General features: G+C 44.2%; 1 protein-coding gene across 3 annotated transcripts; it reads left to right on the top strand.

Moving 5' to 3' along the window:
• Positions 1-244: 244 nt before the first annotated feature.
• Rac1 (Rac family small GTPase 1) lies at positions 245-23,610 on the top strand. Of its 3 annotated transcripts, none has more exons than XM_027413579.1 (6): positions 245-309; positions 11,161-11,232; positions 13,065-13,182; positions 20,786-20,848; positions 21,519-21,678; positions 21,940-23,610. In XM_027413579.1, exons 1-6 carry the CDS (start codon positions 260-262, stop codon positions 22,068-22,070), a joined length of 594 nt encoding a protein of 197 aa, XP_027269380.1. In that variant the 5' UTR covers positions 245-259; the 3' UTR covers positions 22,071-23,610. The 3 variants fall into 3 exon arrangements, with proteins under 3 accessions (XP_027269380.1, XP_027269382.1, XP_027269381.1); XM_027413581.2 differs by having other exon boundaries at positions 21,519-21,749; positions 21,940-22,070; XM_027413580.2 differs by lacking the exon at positions 245-309 and adding an exon at positions 1,145-1,403.
• The last annotated feature ends 1,135 nt before the right edge of the window (positions 23,611-24,745 follow it).

Genomic DNA, 24,745 nt, shown 5'->3' with positions numbered 1-24,745 from the left:
CCAAAATTATCTTTAACGCTCTGTCTTCTAATAGGCTACCTTATTTGTTAATGAATTATATTCTTACCCTGTTATATCAGCAACCTTAAAAAAATCCTCCGAGCCCTTTATCCTGTTTGCTGTTTTATTTTAATGACGCGGTACATGTTTACCCCCCGCCCCCGCTTCCTTTTAGTTGTTTGTTTATTTAGTTCCCCCTCCCACACTAAGAGTCTCACTGTAGCTCGGGTTGGCTTTGGTCTTTCTATCTAGCCAGAGGATGAACTTCGGATCCTTCTGCTACCACTTGTCCAGAGCTATGACTCCAGGGTATGCACTATCACATCTGCTTCACGTTATGCAGGGTTTCGTGCATTCTAGGGAAACACTCTACCAAGTGAGCAACATATCCAGCTCCTCATTGAGACATGTAGCCCAGGCTGGGTCTTTTTATTTTTTTATTTTTTTTTTGCGATAGGGTTTCTCTGTGGCTTTGGAGGCTGGTCTGAAACTCACAGAGGTCCACCTGCCTCTGCCTCCCGAGTGCTGGGATTAAAAGCGTGCGCCACCAACGCCCGGCACTCAGGCTGGGTCTTGAACTCCCAATGTCTGTGGGATTGATCACCACACTTCAAGATTCTACTGCATCTACCTCCCAAGTGCTGGGAATACAGGTGTGCTGCCAGAGCAGGTTTGTGATGTGCTAGGGGTGGAACCCCAGGATGTACAAGCTGCCAGGCATTCTAACTGGGGTACATCTCACAGGGTCTCATTGTAGAGTAAGCTATATAGAATTTTCTAGAAGGACCTTATGCCACAGCATATTGTAGTTATCGCATAACAAGTGGGGGGGGCTCAAGAATCTCCCCATGGCGTTGGCAGGAGTGGAAGACAGAGAACGGGCCCTACCAGAGACCCGAACTGGTAACTCGAGGATCCACAGACCTTCCTAAACTTGGACGCGTTAGCGTGCCAAGATGGCGGACGCCCCGCCCCGAGGCCCTTCGAGGCGCGTTCGCCGACTGGAGCCGAGTGCTTCCGAGCTTTTCCGAGCGTTCCCGAAAGCCCGTGGAACCCAGGAACGGCGCGGGAGGGAGCGGCCCCGCCCGGAGCCTGGGAGCTGCGTCGACGGCACCGAGGGGGAGGGGAGGCCGGATGTGAGTGGAGCGGCCATTTCCTGTTTCTCTGCAGTTTTCCTCTGCTTTGGGTGGTGGCTGCTGTCGTGCTTCGCCTTCCAGTCCGCTGAAGGCCAGGCGGCGTGGACAGCGGTCCCGGCACTCGGCGCCCCGCCGCCCGCAGCCTCGCACCCGCTCGCCCCGCGCTTCCCGAGCCCGCCACTTCCCGCCTCAGTGACCGGCCGCCGCCGCTGCGGCCCACGGAGCGGCCCAGATGCAGGCCATCAAGTGTGTGGTGGTGGGAGACGGGTGAGTGCACGACCGTGTCGGGGGCTACGGAGGGGGTGTCGTACGCGGCTTCATCGGGGGCCGGCGGCACTAGGGTACCCCAGGCCTGAAAAGCCTCGGGCTGGCGTAGAGCGCGCGTCCGGCTTTCTGGGGGGCGCGGGCCTCCCACCCTCCCAGGCCTGGTTCCGGCTTCTGGTTGGGGGAGGGCCTGGGCGAGTCGGCCGGAGGGAAAAGTGAACTCCACCCTCCTCTGCTTTCTTCCTGGGCCGGACACCGCCCGTCGCCCTGTTCTCGTTGGCACGTAGACGAGGCTGGTTTGAAAATTTTTGCTTTTTAAAAAAATTCTTGTTTTTGGCAAAAGGAAGTCTAGTTTCTTCATTAACTCAGGATTCCCCCGAGAACTGGGATAGGTAACGGCCTCCGAGTCGATCTTCTTACTCGATGCATGTTTGCACTGGTCACTTGGGTGACCTGGAAGTTAGGAATGGACTCGGTTGTTTCGACTTTGCTGGGTTTTATAAAAATACTCGTTTCCACACTTTCCGCCGAGAAAGTTACTGGAATGCTAGCTGAAGGAGTGAGTGATGAAGACCGTCCATTGAACGTAATGTGGTCGTTTAAAAATAGGCTACTCTGAAGGCATTAGATATGGACGTAGCAGATCCAACTCTCTTTGACTCGAGGCAATTCTTTTCATGACTGTTGGTGATGGTTTCAGGCCTTTGAGGGAGACAAGACTGGTCTTATGCAGTTCTCCCCCTCTTCAGTAGAAACAAGAATCTCAGTGTAATCGGAGCAAAATCGCGCGTCTCAGTGTTGCTTGTGTAGGTTCGTGTTAACGAGGAAGCTTGGAGATTTACTACTACCAGTTTCCTCAAACGCAAAATGCAACTGGTACATTTTTCAAGTTCAGTATAACGCACTGCAAACTTAATGTCTTCCACACTTGCAGCGAACACCGATTTTCCCGAATCTCAGCCCCTCTGTTCATGATCGATTATTCTAGATCGTTTTTGCACAACTCTACATTAGACATTGGGATTGTCCCTGTAACTCATTCAGCCAAACAATCAAACAGCCCCCCCCCCCCCTTTTTTTTTTTTTTTTTGGTTACATGCCCGTCAGTGGAATTTGTCTCACAAACAGGAAGTCTTATGAACACGGTTCAGTGTATATAATATATAACTATACATTGGGAGCTTCATTGGATAGGAAAGTATATGCTGATTTCCTTTCACCTCCTAAAAGAAAGTTTTATTTTGTCACTTGGGACACTTAGTTTAATAATGAAAGCAGCTGAAGTGAAGTTCTGCTTTGGAGCCAGAGTCTTTCTGTTTCTGTGTCTTGGTCCTCTATGATGATTCTCTGCGACAGCGTTGGAAGTGTTGGGTTTACAGGTGTGAGGCATAAAGCCTGCTTAAATGAAGGTTTGGGTTTTTTTGTTTTGTTTTGTATTGTGAATGAACTAAATATAACACTTTTCCTGGGGAATGTTTGAAAGTTATCTGAACTTCCTTTAAAAGTTAAAAATGTTTTTGTCAACTGGAAAGTCCTACCACATTTCCTAGCTTTTCATAAGTTAAATTGTTGTGTCACCGGTCATCCCAAAGCTTAGGGACCATAGAGGAAGAAGGGAGAGTTTAAGAACCAGAGGTCAGGGACACTAGACAGAAACAGTATCTTCTGGGCTACACTTGTGAACTCATCAGCAGCTGTACAGAGTCCTAGCCCAGGGCAGAGAGGGCCTAGGCTGCATAGGGATGGACCCTTGGTGGCTTCTGAGGGTGGGATAGTCAGTTTTCTTTATGGGTGTGGCCCAGTGGGTGGCCTACACTCAGTATATGGGCATCACAAATTGGACTAGGTGGGTCTTTAAGGGGGCAGTGAAGCTGGTAGGAAGAGGAGTGGGGATGAATATGATCAAAATATATTGGAAAACATTCACAAAAAAACTTGCTTTAAAAAAAAAAAGGTAAATTGTTGCTAATCCAGTACCAAATCACAGTGTTTGGAAATTTCTAAGACTGAAATACACACTCAATAGGTATGCTAACATAAAGTTTATTTGATACTAACAGATCATATTGTAGATCTGCTTTCCCTCCTGTGCTAGAGTTGGAATTTAGGGCCTTATTGCTTGCTGGCAAGTGATGGACAGCTGAGATGCATCTTAGCCTGTTACTGGCTTTAGAAACAAAGTCAAATACTTGCAGAATGCCTACTGTGGGATGTGGGTCCTTCCTTTGGATTCCCAGTACTTACTTTTTCTTATTTTTAATATTTCATGTGTAGGGATGTTTTCTCTGTATGTACGTCTGTACTATATGTTTGTTCCAGCAGAGGACCCCCTGAAACTGGAGTTACTGATAGTTGTGAGCCACTATGGGGTGCTAGGAACCTAACCCAGATCATCTTGAAGAGCAGCCAGGGCACTTACCTGCTGAGCGTCTCTCCAGCCCCCCCTCCCCCACTAATTTAACTTCTGGAGTAACCCTCAGCCTGTCATTCTTCCCTCAAGAGAGATGCCTCTAGGGAAAGTTAAACAAGACTAAACAAGATGCTGAATAGTAAAAGGCCCTTAAGTGCCTGGTCCTTGTAGAGTGCTTAGAAGTACTGGTTACCATTGTTACTCTGTGTGTGTGTGTGTGTGTGTGTGTGTGTGTGTGTGTGTGTGTGTTTTCGTTCGTTCGTTCGTTCTTCCAGTGCCTTATTTCTTGTTAGACAAGTGCTGACCACTGAGCTACTCCCACTGTCCCCGTTCTTACTATCATTGTTAGGGGTTTTGTGTTAGTTTTTACTATGAGGGTCTGTGAAGAATGTTAGAAATGTAGTTCCTGGTCTTAAATTTTTCAGTCTACTGAAAAACAAACAACAACAACAACAAAAAAAACGCTTCATTGTTTTTATATTCACTTGTATGTGTGTAAAAGGCATATGTTGCCATGGCAAGCTTGTGAAGGTCAGAGGACAACCCAAAGAAATTGGTGCTCTCCTATCCTCGTGATCCCAGGGATTGAACTCAGGAGTCTGGCTTACCTTTAACTGCTGAGCCATCTTTCTACCCCCAGTAAACTTTTTTTTTAAATGGAGTCTCAATGTATATCTGAATGCTGGATTACAGATATGCATCGCCGCATCTAACTGTGCTTTAAAATAGTGCCTATGTGAGTGCTTTGCCTGCATGTGTGTCTGTGCCACCCAAGAAGGCCAGAAAGAGGGTGCTGGATCTCCTGGAACTGGAGTAGCAGATGATTATGAGTCGATGTGTGGGTGCTGGGAGTTGAACCTGCAAGAGCAGCCAGTGCTCCTAACCATTGAGTGTCTCTCCACACCTTCTTGGTGTGTGTGTGTGTGGGGGGGGGGTTTGTTTTCCGAGACTGGGTTTCTCTGTAGCTTTGAGGCCTATCCTGGAACTCACTCTGTAGACTAGGTTGGCCTCAAACTTACAGATCCGCCTGCCTCTGCCTCCTGAGTGCTGGGATTAAAGGTGTGCGCCACCATTGTCTGGCTTTCTCAGTGTGCTTTTACATACTGTATTCGACAGAGGTGTTGTTGGGGCTAAGTGACAGAAGGGAAATGTACATTTACCAAAAGATTGAAATTTACACTTTTAATGTGTAGTGAACATTGGTTCTCAACCTCTGGGTTGTGACTCCCTTGGGGTCACATATCACAATATTTACATTATGATTCATAACAGTAGAAAAATGATAATTATGAAGTAGCAACAAAATAATTTTATGGTTACCATAACATGAGGAACTGGATTAAAAGTTTGCAGCATTCGGAAGGTTTAGAAGTATAGATACATAGCTTTTCATGCCAGTAATATTTTTTTGCTTTTCGCCAAATAAGCTATGCCTGAGGTATAGTTGGAGTGCCTTTTATTCTGAAAAAATTTAAAGCAGTTGAGCCTAATGTCATATATAATATAATAAATTTTACAGGAGTGATGACAAACTGGGGTTGTACAAATTGGGAACTTTCTTATTTAAAAGTTCTTTTGAGGAATTACAGTTATAAATTCTGTTATGATCATGTTAGATTAGCTAGCCTGTATTCTTCTGGTGGGCTAGTCAGTAGTTAATTGGCAGTGGATATAAAATATGAGAGATTTGGGGGGCTGGAGAGATGGCTCAGAGGTTAAGAGCACCGACAGCTCTTCCAGAGGTCCTGAGTTCAATTCCCAGCAACCACATGGTGGATCACAACCATCCGTTTATGAGATCTGGTGCCCTCTTCTGGTGTGCAGATATAAATGGAAGCAAAATGTTGTATACATAATAAATAAATAAAATCTTTTTAAAAATATGAGAGATTTGAAGCTTATTATCAGATGGTCTTTTTGAAAACAGAACTGGTGTGTTTGGCAGGTGCTGAGCCATACTGAGCTAGTGTTTTTTACTCTTTCATACACACCCACCTTTTTTCTTTTTTCTGGTGCTATGAACTAAACCTAGGGCCTCACATTTAGTAGATGAGTGTTCTACTACTTCATTAAATTCTTACCCACCCCTGGCCTCTAGCTTTGTTCTGCCTTCACCTCTTGAGTGCTGGACTTGTGGAGATGAGCCATCTCAACTACCTCTGTGGTTTTTAATAGTACTGGTTTAGTTGTGGCTGACCAGAAGGTTGACATGCAAATGTCTTGAGTTTCCTTCTTGTCTACATATGGACCTGGGTCCAGTATAGTATCTAACTTAGACATTGCTGTCCAGGAATTTTGTTAGTTCAGCCTCTTACGATGTCATCCTTACAGGAATGGACACAGTTTACTCTGCTTCTGTTGAACAGTGATGGCATGACCCGTGAATTTGCTTAAGCTCCTCATGTGTTTTTGTTTTCTTGTGGTGTGGACTTCTGTGTTTATTTTGGCCTATTATGAAGGTACTCGAATTCTGCACTGGTTTCCAAATTTATGTTTTATTATTATTATTATTTTATATGCATGGGTGCTTTGCCTGCATGTATATTTGTGTACCAAGTCCCTAGTGTCCCTGGAAGCCAGAAAGAGTGCATTGGGTGCCCTGGAACTGGAGTTACAGACTGTTGCAAGCCACCATATAGGTGCTGTCAAATGAACCTGAGTCCTGCAGAACCACCAGTGCTATTAGTCTCTGAAGCATCTCTCCATCCTTTATGCCTTTCATAAAAATAACTAAACTTTGTATCTCTCTTCACTGGACTCTCATCTGCTCCTCCCATGATTGGATGATTTTAGAATTGAGAAGGGTGGTCTAGAGTAAAGCCTCCTCGAAGCCTCATCTCTCTTATGTGTAGTACCTTCAGCCTTCGGTGTTTGAGAAACTTTGTACAGTGTCTTAATTTGTAGTCTTTAATGGTGTTAATTGACTATCTTTATAACCATTGGTTATGATTTCCTGGCTCATAAACTTGAGAGTTCTGAATTGGAGTTTGTATTTTCCAGGTACTGAACTATTCTTACTGATTCATCTATTTTTCTGATCATAGTCCTGTTGTTCTTCATATGTATTTGTGGAAGGAATACTGTTACATAATCACTGTACCTTCCTTCTCAGAGAAATTCCGGACTTTAGTTGAAGATCCTTCAGTTACTTGAGAAATATGAGAGAGGAGGTCATGTGCACTCGCGCACCCACGCGCGCACACACACACACACACAGCATACACACAGCACACACACAGCACGCACACATACACACACACACACACACACACACACACACACACACACACACACACGTCTACATGGAGGGAGAGGCATCTTCCTCAATCATCTGCCATTTCATTTTTTTACTTTAAAGCGCGCGCGCGAGTGTGTGTGTGTTTTAATGAGTCAGTGCTGGGGGGGGGGGAGTTGCCCACAGAGGCCAGGAGAGGGCATTGGATACTCTGAAGGCAGAGTTACAGGTGGTTGTGAGCTGCCTGATCTGGGAACTGGGTACTAAACTTGAGACCTCTGGAAGAGCAACAAGCTCTCTTAACCTCTGAGCCATCTCTCCAGCTCCTTCCTTAGTTTTGAAACAGGGTCTCATATATTCATATAGCCTAGGGTAGCCTCCAAACTCCCTATGTACCAAGGCTAGATTGAACCTGAACTCTGAATCTGCCCTCCCTCTAAGAATTATACCCCGCCTGCCTTTAAGATTGACTTTTTGGTCCGATCTGTATGTTTTAAGACAGTGTAACCTGGTCTGCATTTTGCATTTGGTTTACAGTTGTTATTGGATGAGTCTAGTGTTTTGGTCTTAGGAATATTTTGTCTTACAAGACCATGCAGAAAGTTCTTTATTCTTTTTAGATCTACACCCCATTCCTCGGTGCTGGGCATGGTATTCAGGGGATTGTGTATACTAGGCAGGCTTAACACTGTGCTACAGCTAATAGAAATTTATTTGTGCTTTAAGGTTTGGTTGTAGGTTTCAGAAAATAACAATAAAGCTGGTCAAAGCAGAGGGGACATGAACAACAAAGTTGTAGGAAAATGAAGACTTCAGTAGGAACGGAAGTCACTTGTGGACTTCACTCTTAGTCCTTTCTTCAGGATAGGGCAGGAAGTACAGATAGGTTAAAGAAATAGTAATGTCATATGCTAGGGGAAGACCTAATATAGAATGGACAGGAGTTTCTTCCAGTAGATCAAGACTCATTTTCTAGAGTTTAAAGATTAAAAGGAGGTTGAACTGAGCACTTGAATATCCAAATTCAGAAAATTCCAAAGCAGATAGAAACTTCCAGAAATTTTGCAACAGTGTCATCATGTCCAAATACAGCTTCCATTCTCCATGTGAACATATTCTTGATGTTTCTTCCTGGAGTTCAGATACTGACTTTGGCATCTAAAGTTGATTTATGCCATGTGTTTACAAGGAATGAATAAATACATTAAAAGAAGGGTAATAACCTTTCTATGAATGCTGATCCATTTTTAAGTTAAGAATTTAGCAAAAGTACATAGAGACAGCCTCTCACACAGCCCAGACTGTGTCCTCCTGGGTGCTAGAATTACAGACAAGCGCCTTTCTGCCTGATTTTATTTGGTGTTGGGAATCAAACCTAGGACTTGGTGCATGCTAGGCCAACTGAACTGCATTACCAACCCTATAGTCATGTTTTTATAGAATATAAATTGTAGTTAATAATGCTTAATAGTTAACATTCCCAGCCCTGTGTGGTGGCTCACAACTGTAACCCCAGCACCAAGGAGGCAGAGGTAAATGGGTCAAAGGATCATGATGGACACAAATGTAAAACCAACCTGGTCTACATAGTGAGTTCAAGGCCATTCGGGTTGTATAGTGAGACCACTTCAGTAGGTGAAGGTACTTGCCGACAAGCTTGACATTCTGAGCTCCATCCCTGAGGCACACATAGTAGGAGGGGAGGACCCATTTATCTCCTTAAAGCAGTGGTTCTCAACCTTCTTAATACTGTGACCCTTTAATATAGTTCCTCATGTTTGGCGCCCCCTAACCATAAAGCTATTTTCCTTACTATTTCATAACAGTAATTTTGCCACTGTTACGAGTTGTGATGTAAATATCTGTTTTCTGATTTCTGATGATCTTGGGCAATCCCTGTAAAGGGTCATTTGACCCCTGGGTTGAGAACTGCTACCATAAAGTTTTTTATCTCAAGCATGCTGTGACATGTGTGCACACACACAATCTTTTTTTTTTTTCTTTTTGGTTTTTCGAGGCAGGGTTTCTCCGTGCCTTTGGAGACTATCCTGGAACTAGCTCTTGTAGACCAGGCTGGCCTCAAACTCACAGAGATCCTCCTGCCTCTGCCTCCCGAGTGCTGGGATTAAAGGCGTGCGCCACCAATGCCCGGCCACACACACATTCTTACAAACGGCAACAACAAAATTCTCATTACCAGACTTGGCCAGTCTCTTTCCAGTTGGGCCTTTCAAAGTTGATGCCTCTAGATGGGGTTCACAATTCTGATATAAGGCTTGCCTAGCATGCTGAGGAACAGGATGGGGGTGTGAGGAAGATGAAGTGTTGGGGATTGAACACAGGGTTTCTGTGTACTAGGCAAGCATTCTACCACTGAGCTACAGCCTCAGCTGAGGTTTTAATTTTTAATTATTACATATATTAATTGTACTAAGAGCCTTCACTGACACTTCATATATGTGTGGAATGTACTTTGATCATCCTCTACCCCTCTTCCACTATGTTTTTGTTGGTTTGTTTGAAGTAGGTTAGGTTCTTACTAAGCAGCCCTAGCTAGAGTAGAACTCATTGTAAAACCCAGACTAACCTGGGGCTCCTAGAGATCCTCTTGTTTGAGCCTCCCACCCCCAGCTGTCCCATGAGTCTTGTTTTCTGCAGTAGCTCAGCACCTAGTACCTTACTTTGTTGCTGTACTCTGGTTTTGAATTAATGCTCACTGTAGTTGAGTGTATCTGCTTATGAACAAGAACGGAGGCTGAAAGGGAAGTTCAGATGTGCCAGAAACTACACCTGAATCTCCGCTTTAGGCCTTTCCACATCTTAGGCTCTTGCTCATACAGGTTTGTTTTGACATTCTAAGACTTTCACAAGATAAATGTCTAATGAGTCATTTATGTTTAGAAAGCCGTTAAGGATTGGAAGTTACCTGCTGGTGATGTAATGTTTGACAGTGAGATCTTTAGGGTGGGGAGTTCCACCTTCATTAAGGCCCTTATAATATTACAAGTCAAGCAAGTATTGGCAAGTAAGGAGTGGTTGAGCTCCTGCCCTTGTGCAGCCTTTATCCTCAAAGAATGGAAGGCAAGTATAAAGCTTGCCTTCTAGATAGTGAACCCCAGTCTATAGTGGCCTGCGTTGAGCAGCAGAGTCTTACAAATCAGCACCAGTCAGTATATGTATCACCCTGACCTTAGTAAGCCATCAGAAGGCAGCAGCCAGCTGGGTTCATTACAGAGAACTGTTTGGACTGAGCCTTCAGGATGTCCCTGGAGTTGATTAGAGACTATGGTGAAATGTAGAAATTGTATCTTACTTATTTTTTTGCAAATGGTACAGCAATCTTCATTTTTAGGTAATCTCAAAAAACATTGCAGTGGTTGGGAGCTTTTCAGACAGTGCCCTAACTTCTGCCCGAGGTTTCACTAGTGATAGTGATAGCTGTCTGTCCCCTTAATGTTACTTATTTCTGCACATTTCTCGTTTGCTCTCTCTTTGCAGCTGTTTGAGAAGTTTACTCCCATCTCTGTGCCCTCCATTAACATGTTTAGGACATATGATGTTAGCTCCTTTCACAGCTTGTGAGGATTGGGGGTGGGGCGCTGATGAGCATATATGTGAGTGAGTGAGAGCCCCGTGGCTACTTAACTGGCTGTACTCTGTTAGGGACAGGCTTTAGGGGGTGGGGCGTGGGAGTTGGAGAGCTTTGCCACTTAGAGGCAGCCTTTCTTAGATAGCACTTGAGAAATAACAGTGCAAGTTGCAAAGGCAGCCATGTTCACATATTAGTAATCGACTGAGTGGAAGGTGTTCTGGGGGACTTTTCTATCAAGTGCTTCTCTGAGTCTCGTCCCTAATACAGACTTCCTGACTGCTGCTCCAGATGCCACCTAGACAGAAAGGGAGGTTGCTCAATCTGCCTTTCTGAGAAATATAGAGCTTTTGTCTTGTTTTTAAGATAAACATGTATACAGAGTGTTAAATGTTAGAAAAACTCATTTTTTATGCCTATGAATGTGGTATAGCTATTTCCTGGTATTTTCTATATTATTTTAGCAGAATAGTGGAAGCCAGGGTTGTGTTCACATTGTCTAAACAGTGCTTTTCTCTCCCTTCAGAGCTGTTGGTAAAACCTGCCTGCTGATCAGTTACACAACCAATGCATTTCCTGGAGAATACATCCCCACCGTGTGAGTATCCTCCTCAGACTGGGAACCATTTTGCCTGTGATGCCTTTTACTATTCTGTAAAGCCCTTGTCAATATAAAATGAATGAATAGTGTTTATTTTCTTCTCCACTGTTGACTGGAATCTAATTGTTAGGTATTTAGAGCTTTCAAAAAAAAAAAAGTCATTTAATGTATGATTTCCTGTCTCATATAAGGAAATGTACAGCTTCCTGATTACGTTTTAGACATTTAGAAAACAAAGAATTACACTATGGAGTGCATAGGCTGGGGGATGTAAAGAAAGCCAGAGCCACAGAAGTTCAGTCTCTGATAACCTGGCTCTGTGGGAACTGGAGCACAGAGTATTACATTAGGGTTAGTTGGCCTTTCTGGCAAGTCATCAGTTGGTTCCATGTCACTGTTAAAGGGCTGTAGAGGTGAAACGTGGCTGTGGGGCAGAGTTGGATGCTAGACTGCTAATTCCGTATGGGCAGCCTAGTCGAGGGGAAGAAAAAGTGCTTTTCTTGTTTGATGGCTCACTGGGGAGTCTCCTGATGCTGCAGAGCTCTAAACTCACGCCTGTGTCCAGTCCACCTTTAAGGCTCAGACCCTAGGGGGAACCACTAGGGTTTTACTGTATGGCCTAGGCTGGCTTTGAACTCTTGATTATCTTGCCTCCCCTGTGTACACCACACCTGTCATTATCTTTATTAAGGCAGCTTTGGTCAGTACACTCTGTAAATCACATTAGCTTAAACTTTGCTTTTATACTGAGAGTCCCTATTTTTAAGTACTACACATGATAAAAATAAGCCCCTTTAACCTTAAAACTAATGTGTTAAGATATTTTATCTTGGAGCTGGAGAAATGATTCAGTGGCTAAGAGCACTGGTTGTTGTTTCAGAGGATCTGGGTTTGGTTCCCAGTACCCACATGACAGCTCCAGTTTGAGGGGGTATGAATTCTGAATTCCATTGGCACCAGACATACATGTGCTGTACATGCATACATACATGCCAGCAAAACTAATAAAGATACTGTCCTGTTTTAAATTGCAGTGCTAAAGTTGTTTTTGTTTTTGAGATGGGTATTGTGTAGCACAGGTTGACCTTAAACTCCTGACTGATCCTGCTCTAGGCCCTTGAGTTTTTGGTTTGGTTTTGTTTCTGAGCAGTCAGTGATACCTGTAGCATTCTGTTGTTGTTTTGAGACAAGGTTTTGCTCTGTAGCCTATGTCAACGTTGAACTCTTAGTGATCTCCTACCTCGGTGGATAGACTTCTGGGGTGCCACTTACTGTAGTTAACTAATTTGTATGTAGCAATTTCGGGCTAATTTATGCACTATGTAGTCAGGTGTGCTCACTCTGAAAACTTGGGAGTCTTCTAAAATCCTGCTGTTTTGTTGTACCACTGCACTTTGGGCTTAGGCATAGGTGACTTTGCTATGTACACTTTAACTGAGGACACTGGTTAAAAGTGAACAAGATATGTCCACGAAAAACTTGACAAGTGGCATTTGGAAGAGGAACTCTTTCATGTTGTCTTTTTTCTGTAGACAAAACCCTTCTGTTTATTAAAGGCAGAGTTCATTTTGGTTTTGCATTTGTTTCCTTGTAAGTCAGAAGCCTGTCCTTTGTTTCTTTTCATCTCTCTAGTTGTGTGTGTGTATGTGTGGTTGATTCCCTCTGCTCAACCCGTCCTCTCCAGGCGACTTCTCATGCCTCTGGGATGTTTTCTGGACTAGCAGCCTCCAGGCCCACCTCTTCCCTATAACACACCTCCTTTGGAAAGCTGAGAGACTGTGACTTAGTCCCCATGTCTGTGACTAACCTTTTCTTGTCCTGTTCTACAGCTTTGACAACTATTCTGCCAATGTTATGGTAGATGGAAAGCCAGTGAATCTGGGCTTATGGGATACAGCTGGACAAGAAGATTATGACAGATTGCGTCCCCTCTCCTATCCGCAAACAGTAAGGCTCACGCTTGATTTTTACCATGCTTTAGACTGTATAATTCTTCAGTTTTCACCTAATCGGCAATGCACACAGATCTGCTTGTGTTGCTGTGACTGGGGTCTGTGATGATGTAAGTGAAGATAAATTAATTAGTTCAGTACTAAATACCTCCTCAGAAGTCAGAATTTGGGTTTTTGAATATTATCAATTATTTCGCTTTTTTTATTTTGCATTCTTGGGGAGGGGGTGGTTTTCGAGACAGGGTTTCTCTGTGGCTTCGGAGGCTGTCCTGGAACTAGCTCTTATAGACCAGGCTGGTCTCGAACTCACAGAGATCCTTCTGCCTCTGCCTCCTGAGTGCTTGGGATTAAAAGCGTATGCCACCACTACCCAGCTTATTTTGCATTCTTTTTTGGTTTTTCGAGACAGGGTTTCTCTGTAGCTTTGGAGCCTGTCCTAGAAATTGCTTTGTAGACCAAGCTGGTCTTGAACTCAAAAGAGTTCCTCTGCCTCCCAAGTGCTTCAATTAAAATCAGGCTTCACCACCGCCCAGCACTTTCTTTTATTTAGTTTCCAGACAACCACACAGAACAGGTACTCTCTTATATTTGGTTTTAAAAGTTGTTCCTAACAGCAGTTACTTGGAAAGATGGCTTGTTTTGTGATGATTTTGCACTGTAAAATCAAATTAAGCAGTTCGATTGGGCATGGTGGCTCATACCTGTCACCCAGCACTTGGGAAGCTAAAGCAACATTGCTGCAAGTTTGAAACCAACTTGGCCTATTCTTTGAGACTTTGTCTCAAAAACAAAACAAATTAAGGCGTTATTGTTAAGGTTTCTTGAGCTGGAGGTGTTTTTCAGTTGGTAGAATGATTGCCTGGCATTCACAGTCTTGAGTTATATCCCTGGCACCACATAACTAGATATAGTGGCTTGTGCCTGTAATTGGAAGTGATGTTCAAGGTCATCCTTGGTTACATGGTAAGTTCCAGGTTGGACTACATGAATCCCTGTCTCAAAAACAAAACAAAACAAAAAAACTACTTTTTTTTTTTTCTTTCTTTCTTTTTTTTTTTTTTTGAGACAGGGTTTCTTCGTGGCTTTGGAGGCTGTCCTGGAACTAGCTCTTGTAGACCAGGCTGGTCTGGAACTCTCAGAGATCCGCCTGCCTCTGCCTCCCAAGTGCTGGGATTAAAGGCGTGTGCCACCACTGCCTGGCTAGGGTGTCTTTCAACTGAATTTGTGAACTTATCTTAAGGTTAATACTTTTCCCCATAAAGCACAAAGTTCTTTACTTCAGTACTAATTTAGTGTAGATGGAGGCTTCAGTTTTGTAAAGTACATCTTTGCATCTTTGTGTCTAGCCAGGAAAGGCTTTTTTTTTTTTTTTTTTTTTTTTTTTTTTTTTTTTTGTTAGTATGAGGCAACCAAATGACTGATCATTTACCTGAAGCTAATTAGAGCAGTGGGTTGGCAAGAACCGTGGGTATGCTTGGAAGACAGTGTTATGATGCAGAGCATTTGCCATTTGTTTATCTTGATGCCTGTTCTTCATTTTAGACAGTGTATTATAGGGCCAGGGGTGTGGCTCAGGGTAGAGCATTTGCCTTTCTGCAAAAGGTAAGGAAAGAAGAGTGTATCTTAGAACAGTTTTGGTGGTACAGTGATCAACCTTAAAGGCAGCAGAGGGAGTGCCTTGGATTCAGGTCCTGCACTCTGTACCCAGCTGTGCATTCTCAGCAGTTTCTTCATCTCTGGCCTCTGTCTGCTTGTCACCAGCATAACTTGAGTTAATACATCTCAGACCCAGGTGTGTTGGTTTAAGCCTATAATCTCAGGACTTTGGAGACCAGGCAGGTGGATGTCTGTGAGTTCAGGGATAGCCTATATTGTGTAACCTTGTCTCAGAAATAACAAAATAATACAAGTTGTGTGCACACCAGTTCTGGCACAGTCCACATCCACTAGTGCCCACTTGCTCCTCCTCCTGCCTTACAGATTTGATAGGCCAAGGCTCCTCTAACCAGGCTTTCTTTGGATGAGCATTCTTGTGTTCTCTTTATGCCCCTCATTGTTTACTGGGGAGTCTGGCCTGAGATTGGAGGCATCTTAGAGAAAGGCAGGGTTTGAACCCTGACTGACTGGGCAGCTGTAACCTACTTAGTTAGCCCTTACTTTGGAGTGTCATGAATTAGTTCCACTCTACACCTTTGTGTTTTTGAATGAACTTCCTGTTTAGTTAGTGATGGATTTACGTGTTAGAGGATACTTTTTCTCTGCAATCAGAGGATACCTTTTGTTTCTCAGTGGAAGTGTTGCCAGATACTATTAATTGAGTTGTAGGTGAATTTTAGTTAACAGTGCTAAATAAAGATCGAAAATGTAAGAGGGAAGGTTTGAATTGGGTGGTTTTTTTCCTCTAGTTAATCCAGTGCTAAAAATTAACTGTGATTAGGTATTTAAAATCAGTCCACAATCATGAGATGATTACAGTCTTCAGTGCCTTTAGAAATGCTTTACATCTAGAGGGTGCTGAATAATTCCAGATTTTAAGTGGATTTAAAAACACACAGCAATTGGTATATATCCAGTCCAGTGGATGTGTCTGGAAGGGTGTGGCATCATTTCTGAGAAATGAGAGCCACCCTATTGTGACTCAGTGGGTACAGAATAGGGTGAGGCCTTTCTGTCTAAGGGAGTCATTCTTAGCAAGTCAAAGGTGACTTGGCAGGAATCAGACTGTGCTGAGTATCACAGATGAGTGAGGTGTACTCTTCCTAGACTGAATGAGCCATAACGGTGTGTGAGGCCTGACTCAAAGTGGGTGTTGTAAATTTTTTCTCTGTGAAGAACAGGTGGACAATTTCCTTCTACAAGGACTGTATAGCAAGAAAGGAACAAGACAAGATTCTATTGATACACTATGTTCCAGTGTAGGTAGTGAGGTGTAGGGGTCCTTAGAAGCAAAGAGGGGAACGCACTCAGGCTGCAGCTGAAGACTTCCTGCTAGGACTCTCTGTGATAGGGAAGTTACATTCAAGTGCCAGTCCCCAGAAGTCTACCTTGCTGTGGGCCACACTGTCATACTATGAGCAGACATAGGATTTCCCGGCTGGTACCTTACTCCGTCTCTGTTGACTAGCACATGGTCTTGGCTTTTTGAGCTATAAGCCTGTTTATGTGACTCATGAAAAAACTGCTCAGATACTCTTCTCAAGAGCCAAGGGGAAGACTCTTGTTTGGAACACACCAAAAAAGAGATGTTAACATTTCCTGTGGCCACTGATATTTTGAGACAGGGTTTTCTTCAGTGTGTAGCCTAGGGTGGTCTGCAACTTAGAGTGATATTTTAAAATTTGTTTTTGTGTGTATGAATATTTGTCTACATGTATGGATATGTACTATGTGCATGCCTGATATCTACAGGGGCCAGATTAGATCCCTTTGAACTGGAGTTAGGGACGGTTGTAAACTGCTGCATGGGTGCTGGGAATCAAACCTGGGTCCTGTGGAAGAGCAGCCACTTCTTGTACTCACAGAGCAAAGCCATCATCTCTAGCCCCTGGGATTACAGTTCTGAGTGCCTACACCTGACTACTCTCCCCTGGCCGCCCCCTCCCTTGCCCCCCTCCCCCTTTGTATTTCTAGACAGGGTTTCTTTCTGCAGCTCTGGCTGCCCTACAACTTGCTTTATAGGCCAGGCTGGCCTGGAACTCAAGAGATCCTACCTGCCCCTACCTCCTGAGTGCTGTATACCACCACTGCCTGGTGCAGTATTGATTTTTCAAAGGGTTGGTTTAGCTTTTGTTAAGATGACTATTAGATGTCTGGTCCTCCAGCCAGAGGTCACTAGAAACTACTTGCCAGAATAGGGTGTGCTGCTCTTTGCCACAAGGGAAACACACTGGGGACCTTATTATGTAATTGGGGTTATATAGGACTCAGTGAAAGGGGTTTGCTCTGGCTGAGTGCTGTGACAACCTTGTATTTTAGGAAGTTCTACCTAGAGGGTGGTGGGATGCAGTGAGGCTGAGGCTGCTACTGTTCTGTGCCTCTCGAAGTGAGTGACCTTGGGTTTAGGAAATGACCTTTTAGTCTTTATTTCCACATGGTTGCCTTTCATCAGCATGCTCCCAGGGAGGCCTGGGAACTTGTGAGAATTTACAGGGACACCTCCACCCAAGTGAAGCTGTCAGAATCAGGCCAGCTCCCAGGTGTGAGGGGCTGCTGACTTTTTCCAGGGTCTATTTTCTTAGGAATGCCTGTCCAGCTTTTTTTAGATTTGCCTTTTCTCTGCTGTGTATGTAAGCCCTCGTCATTTTCCCTATGTGTGTAATCCCTATATTAAATAGGATAAGAAAAGAAAGAAAAAAATCCAGATATGAACCTGAACTACAGATAGAAAGTGTTTGGGAGAGAATAGAATAAAAGCTACCATACTTATGTGGTGGTGAGATTTGAGCCACCTTTTGCTCTGCCCTGTCTCATTCTGAAAGCTGGCTCATACTGGGGATAGTACCACTGTCCGGCAGAGGTGTGGCAAGTAGGACCACTCTAGCTGTAGTTGGTGTGTCTGTGTGACAAGAGGTCAACCTCAGGTATTGTCCCTTAAGAGCCACCCTGCTCTTTTTGAGACATGGTCTCTCACTGGGTGCGGTGTCTACCTAACTAAACTGTCTTTCAGCTCTGGCTGTACTTTTGCCTGATGAGGGAGAAGAAGCTGGTGATTTGGGAGTAGTAAAGTACTGGAAACTCACACTCATTAAAGGCATGTTGTATATCTGTTATGATTACAAGTGTCCTGGTGATCTGAGGAAAGTTGGTAAAGTCCCCAGGAAAGATGGGTCAGTGACCATGACAAAGGAGACATGGGTGCTGCCACAGGGATGGGGAGGAGCAGGGAAACAACCTCTTGTGTACAGTTATCAGGAAAGCACGGTTGGAAGGGATTGATGGTGGGGAAAAAAGCATCAGAAGCCGACTAATTTGATGGAAGCTGTATTTGGGCCAAGGGGAGGCAGAGAAATGAGAAAAGGGAAAGGCAGATGTCGTAATGCACACATAGATTGTGAGTATGGTTCCACTTGTGTGTGTTTCTCTGCCACTCAGAAGATGCTGGAGGGCTAAGGAAGGTGGAGTGAATGAGGCCAGAGGTGCTCCAGCTGTTTTCTGACCTGTCCTGATGACTGTCATTGCCACAGTGAAACAATGTGTGTTTTTGTTTTGTTTTGTGTGGGGGTGCATTGTGTCAATTCCTTAAGGACACCTTCAGAAATAGCCCATAGATGAAACCTGAATCCCTGGAAATTATATCTCTTTGAATTGTAAATATGAATGTTAAGTGAGGTGAAATTAAAATAATTGCCTTGCTTGTCTTTACTAGGATTTTTGGGGTTTTCTATATTGAGAGAGTAAGTGGGTCAATTTTTACAAACAAACGGAAAATATTATGATGGAAATGGAAAAGGTTGTCACTTACAAAATTGCCAACGAGTGGTGGCCTCTGATGCAAAAGGACCTGAGTTTGAATAACACTGTTTATTTGAATAAGTAGCTACAGTCTGCATCCACACTGCACTCCAGAACTGGGGCAGGAGGCTGATGTGCCAGCTTGGCTCCTCTGACTCCATCTTGGAAAGCCTCACTGTTCCTATAGCAGGTTCCTCACCTATCTTTGAGGGTTCCTTTGGCTTGTTTCTGAGAACTGCTGCAGAGTTCTTGAAGATCTGGTCACTAATGGATGCCATCAACAGGCCTTTTTATGTTAAGGGACACTTTCTGAACACTTGGAGCTCTGTGGGATGTGTTAAATTCTGGCAAGTGTTACCACAGTGGGAACGCCTTGGTGGCAGGCCCAATGTTCCCTTGACTTCCTTGTTGAACTGTGGAGGGGATAGCCCCTTGGCTCCAGGCTTCATGGAGTAATGATTTTGTGGCTCTTAGTTTCTAAGATGTATTAAGTCATTGTATACTTTGGATTCCTCAGGAGGACTGAGACAATTTCTGATGAAGACTAACAGGTTATATTGACTTTTATATTTCTTAGTTTGTACTGAACTCAAGCAAAGTTCTCCTGCATTACTAGGTTGGAGACACAAGTGGTAAAGATAGAACCTCCAGGGGCAGAGACAAGCCGATTGCCGTATGTAAGACTTTCAGTCGACTTCAGCCTCAAGCTTTGTCTCTTTTCTCATTTCACTTAGACTCCCCAGGAATACAGTTAAGCCTCAGGTTCCTTGAGTGTTTTCTATCTGATTCACTCAAGGAGAGGTTTCACTTGATGAAATAAGCTTTCACTGGAGCCTGACTGTTCACTACCAGTTGATTGAAATGGTCCATGAACTGCTTGCTTCCCTCCTCCCATGTGAAAGGAGGGGCTCAGGGAAGCCCCTCCCTGGGATGGTAGGAGGTGCAGGTGTGGAGGGTCCACCTGGTGCTCGAGTGGGTGGTTTTGTGCTGAGCCAGACTAACCTCACTCCCAGGGCTTTTTCTCTTACTCTGGTGTTCTGTTTGTGGGCTGCAGGGGCGGCTGTGCAGTGCTGGTGAGCTAACCCAACTGTGCTTTGAGAGGGTTTGGAATCAATTTGGATGCTGGGAGGCCCTGGTGATTCTCCGATAGGCTTGTGCATGCGCCAGCATTGAAGTAAACAATGTTGTTTATAAAAAGCTGTCGTGTGGGATGTTTCTTTCCTTTTCAGGTACGAGATACCAGCTGGATGGTTGAAGGTGCTAGCTTGGGAACTGTATGCATTTCACAAAAGAGCATAACTGCATTTTCTAGGACTGTGTATTGATAAGCCTAGCATTTTAGAAACTCTTGGCATTATTTTATACAGGCAAATATCTGAATTTTATTTCACATGCAATACCAGATAGGAAGAAAAAGTCAGATATTTTATATTTCCATTATTAGCCAGCAGTTTCTCTTGAATAAGCACTCTCAAATTCCTTTTCCTTTACATTCTTGGGGGTGGGGGCACAGCTGCCCCGGGGGCAAGTTTTCCAGAGGCCCTGGCTGAGCTTGGGAAGCTGTGACAGTGCTGGGGTATGGTTGGTGCTTGTTATTGGGAGAAGTCACACTGAGTTCCCTCCCTGACTAGAGGGTTGGGGAGCAAATCTTTGAACTCCATTTTGTACCAGGGACAGTGACAAGCTGGCTGATTGACGCTAGTGATGATGTAAAAGGTTTGCACTTAATGTGCACGTGGAGAACTTAATGAAAATCGAATCTTGGTAGATGATGTATTTAAAATCAACTCTATATCCATGAACCTGAGACAGTCTTTTAGGAGAGTTTCTGTGTAGGTAATGTTAATTAGGTTCCCAGTTGGGCATGATTGGAAAGTGGCCTTCTGGGAATGTGATTTGATACCTCTTGAACCTCAAACAGCTTCCAGCAGTTTTCTCCTGAAGATTGCTTGTCTGGCTTGGTAATGATTTGGGAGTCATCTGGCTAACTGGGGTGGTGTGTGGGTAAGTGGGAGGTAGTGAGGACTTAGCTGCTGGGTGCAGTAGCCATAGAGTGCCTCTGACAGTTCATTGTAAGCAGAGTTAAACAGAGCTCTCGGGAAGTTTAAGATTGTCTTCTAAATGTTGCCTGTGTTTCCTTTCTGTAGGACGTGTTCTTAATTTGCTTTTCCCTTGTGAGTCCTGCATCATTTGAAAATGTCCGTGCAAAGGTAAGTGCTACTTACAGGGTGCTTGTTGCATAATGTCACTCTCAGAAAGAAATATTAAAAAGTAAAATTAATGCCATTAGCTTCTGGGAACTTTGAATTGTTTAACTTGACTTTAGTAACTGTACTGAAGGAATGGGCCATTTTAAAGTCCATGGCTTCAGACTGTGGGTGTCTAGAACTTAATTTCTTTGAGAAGCAGGCTCTAGTCATAGCTGTGCCAAACACTTCAGGATTGAGTTAGTGACCTTTCTTTCTGCTCCAGCATCTTGCACCAACTTAGTGAAAAGGGTGAGGGACGCTGTTAGTGTAGAGATGAGGGCCATGCTGGGGACAATGGAGCTGTCTAGCTTCTATGTTCTCACCCTTGAGCTGATGGTGGGTGATCCTATAAATTAGTTTTCTTTTCCTAAAAACAAAAGTGATTTCCTTTGGGGGTGCTTTCCATACTGCCCTTTTGTCCTGGTTCTTGACAGGTAGGGTCTGTTGTGTGTCCTCTGTCTTAGGGGGCCTGGTTAGCCATGGTACGCACAGTTCTCTACAGCTCGAGTACAGGGCAGGGAAGCTCTGTGGGGCAGCTGTGGCTAGAGATTTGGCACTCACTACATATAAGCGGGGTGAAGGAAGGAAGTCTGTACAGGAGAGTGGCATGGCCTTATTTTTTCTCATCTAGTGGTATCCTGAAGTGCGACACCACTGTCCCAACACTCCCATCATCCTGGTGGGAACGAAGCTTGATCTCAGGGATGATAAGGATACAATTGAGAAGCTGAAGGAGAAGAAGCTGACTCCTATCACCTACCCGCAGGGGCTAGCCATGGCAAAAGAGATCGGTATGAAAACCTCGTTTCTTGTGTCTGCTTTGCAGTCCTGAGGACAAGCGGCTGGAGTCCGTCCGAGAAAGGAAAGTGCTCCTACTTGGGGTTCTCTTTGCTTTGGGCACCCAGCCAAGCCAGGCCTTTGCTGGCCTTTGTGTTGGTGTGGGAGTTGGCTGCCGAGCCACGCTTAGTCCAGGGGAACTGTTCTGGTTGTAAGTCCCATGGCGAGTCATTGCCCCTGGAGTAGCTTTCAATGCCTCTGGCTGTCTTTTCTAGGCGCTGTCAAATACCTGGAGTGCTCAGCGCTCACACAGCGAGGCCTCAAGACAGTGTTTGATGAAGCTATCCGAGCGGTTCTCTGTCCACCTCCTGTTAAGAAGAGGAAGAGAAAATGCCTGTTGTTGTAAATGTCTGAGCCCCTCATTCTTGGTCCTGTCCCTGGAACCTTTGTACGCTTTGCTCAAAAAAAACGGTGGAGCCTTCGCATTTGATGCCAAGTTTTTGTTACAGATTAATTTTTCCATAAAACCATTTTGAACCAATGAACCAGTCAATAATTTTAAGGTTCTGTTTTAAATGTAAGAATTCCAAGTTATGGTCTATTAAAATTCAGCCCTAAATGACAAGCCTTCTTAAAGCCTTATTTTTCAAGTCCCCTATTCTTGCTCAGATTAAGAATTGCCAAAATACCTTCTGAACTAAGTTGTGTTGTGCTGAGAACACTACGCACTAAACTGTCGAGACTTTTGTTTTTAAGAAGACTGCAACTTCTGGAGTCGGGGTGCAGACTCTTCCCTAGTTTCCAGACTGTGTGACGCAGCAGCACAGCCTCCTTAACGACACGTTGCCATGTAATGCACCTGTAACTTATCAGCCCATGTTCATGACATAACTTTGTACTGTACGCCACAGTGAGTGAGTGTAACAGCTCAGCCCTTTGATTTCATAGTGAGTTTTCTGAAACCCCAGTTGACTAACTTTTGCAGACTTTGAACAGAACTCTGGTTCCCGTGTTGCCTCTAATGAAGTATTCTGTTCCTAGTCGTGGGTGTGCTGGGTGGAGTGTGCGAAACACGACATGATCAAAGGATAAAGACAGTATTTTGACTAATAATGAAGTAGAGATTACTTTACACTACATTGTACATGGAGTAATTCAACTGAATAAAAGTGTCACGGGTAAAGTTTTTAACGGTTAATTTCTGTCAGACACAGTAGATGATAAATGGCCGGTCTTATCAGTGTCTCTCGAGCTTTTCCTTTCCCCTACACTGCCGTCCCTCCCCAGATGGGGTGTTGAATCCATATTTAAGCTGGCCACCCCACTTCCCCATGGTTGCTAACTTTAGCAAGTGCTTTTCTTTAGGACCCCCTTCTTAACGAGCAATATGTCTGACCTGTACTATAAGATCTTTCTGATAATGCATTTGAAGTTTTTTCTTTTTCTTTTTTTTTTTTTTTCTTTTGGTAGATTAGTAGAAGTGCATTCCTGTTTTCATCTTACTTTATTCAAAGCTAATAAATGCTTTCCTTAGTTTTCTAGTAACTAGGTGTAAAAATCATGTGTTGCAGCTTTACAGGTTTTAAACTATTTTAGATAATTCTTAAACTATGAACCTTCTAAACATCACTGTCTTGCCAGAGAACCAACACTGTCATGTGACTAATGCTGCCCCTCTAGACCTCACCCACGTGGACACACTTCCTGTGGTGGCTCTGCCTAGAGATGTTCCTTTGGGTCTGTGAGGTTCTGTCAACTGCTAGTGCTAACGCTGTTCTGTACAACCTAACTCACTGGCAAGAACACAGTGTTGGGCCTTCCAACCACTAGAACAAACTTTTTTCAATTGACAGTTGCAGAATTGTGGAGTGTTTTTACATTGATCTTTTGCTAATGCGGTTAGCAGTATGTTTTGCATGTATGACTTAATAAATCCTTGAATCATACAACTGGTCATGCTTGTGTTTTTGGAACTTGACAAACCAGCTCTTGGCGTGTTTGCCTCACTTTAAAACCCTGGATTGTTGGAGATGTGCTTCTCACACTGTGGAGGGGTGGAGGGAGTGCCACCTTTTCCCTGAAAGGGTAGGTGACTCCACAGCCACACAAGGCAGCAGGGGTGGTGTTCCTGTTCGGTCTTGTTGAGGTGCTCATGTGAAGATGCCCACAGTGGGGTGTGTTTGCATGAGCACGTGCCTGTAGGAGATGTGCCAGAATTGATGGGGAAGCTGAGCTTTGGGGCTTAGCAGGGCAGACCACATCTTGATCCTTGGGGAACCTGAATGTGCATTGTTATGTGGCCAGTTAGAATTGACGTTCATTGGTGATTCTTGCACTTTGAGTCTTTAAAAGTTATATTATTTATGTATGTGGGTGTAAACATGGCACAGCACATGAGGTCAGAGGGCAGCCTTTAGAAATCTGTGCTCCTTCCACCCAAGGATTGAATTTAGGCTATCAGGCTTGGCGGCAGGTGCCCTTACCTACTAAGCCATCTTACTGGCCCCAAACCAACCCGCCCGCCCGCCTGCCTGCCTGCCTGCCTGCCTTTCTTCAGATAGGTGCTCATTATGTAGTGTTGGCTACCTTCTAGCTCCTGCCTCTGCCTCCGTAGTGCTGCAATTAAAGGACTGTGCCACCACACCCAGTTCCAAACTTTTTCTTTTAATCATAGTTAAACAGTAGTAAAGACAAGAACATGGGCCCTGCCTGACCCATTCTAGAGACAGGCCTTCCTGTCTCCTTTTGAAGATTTACGAGTGTTTTGCTCAAATGTATGTCTGTGTACAGTGGTAATATACAATGCCCAAAGAGGTCAGAGGAGGACTTTGGATCTTCTGGGCTGAAGATACAAGTGGTTGTGAGCTACCATGTGGGTGTTGGGGACCAGACCTAGGTTCTCTGTAATGGTAAGTGCTTTTAACTGCTGAGCCAGCTCTCCAGGCCCCCAGTCTAAAAAATATTTTTTTCTTCTTCCCAGAGACTGGGTTTTTCTGTTGAACAGTCTATTCTGGAACTTGCTTTATAGACGAAGTTGGCCTAGAACATAGAGATCTGTTTGTCTCTGTCTCCTGAGTGCTG

This window comes from Cricetulus griseus, chromosome 4 (genome assembly GCF_003668045.3).
Source record: "Cricetulus griseus strain 17A/GY chromosome 4, alternate assembly CriGri-PICRH-1.0, whole genome shotgun sequence".
Classification (NCBI taxonomy): Eukaryota; Metazoa; Chordata; class Mammalia; order Rodentia; family Cricetidae; genus Cricetulus; species Cricetulus griseus.
Note: the sequence above shows the minus strand (reverse complement) of the source record. Positions and strands in the feature narration are given on the sequence as shown.

Excerpts from the sequence above, each read along its gene's own strand:
- Rac1 (XM_027413579.1), top strand. The coding sequence starts at position 260 with ATGAACTTCGGATCCTTCTGCTACCACTTGTCCAGAGCTATGACTCCA. Across the intron at positions 13,183-20,785 it reads CCCTCTCCTATCCGCAAACA|GACGTGTTCTTAATTTGCTT; the intron begins GTAAGGCTCACG and ends TCCTTTCTGTAG. Across the intron at positions 20,849-21,518 it reads TTGAAAATGTCCGTGCAAAG|TGGTATCCTGAAGTGCGACA; the intron begins GTAAGTGCTACT and ends TTTCTCATCTAG.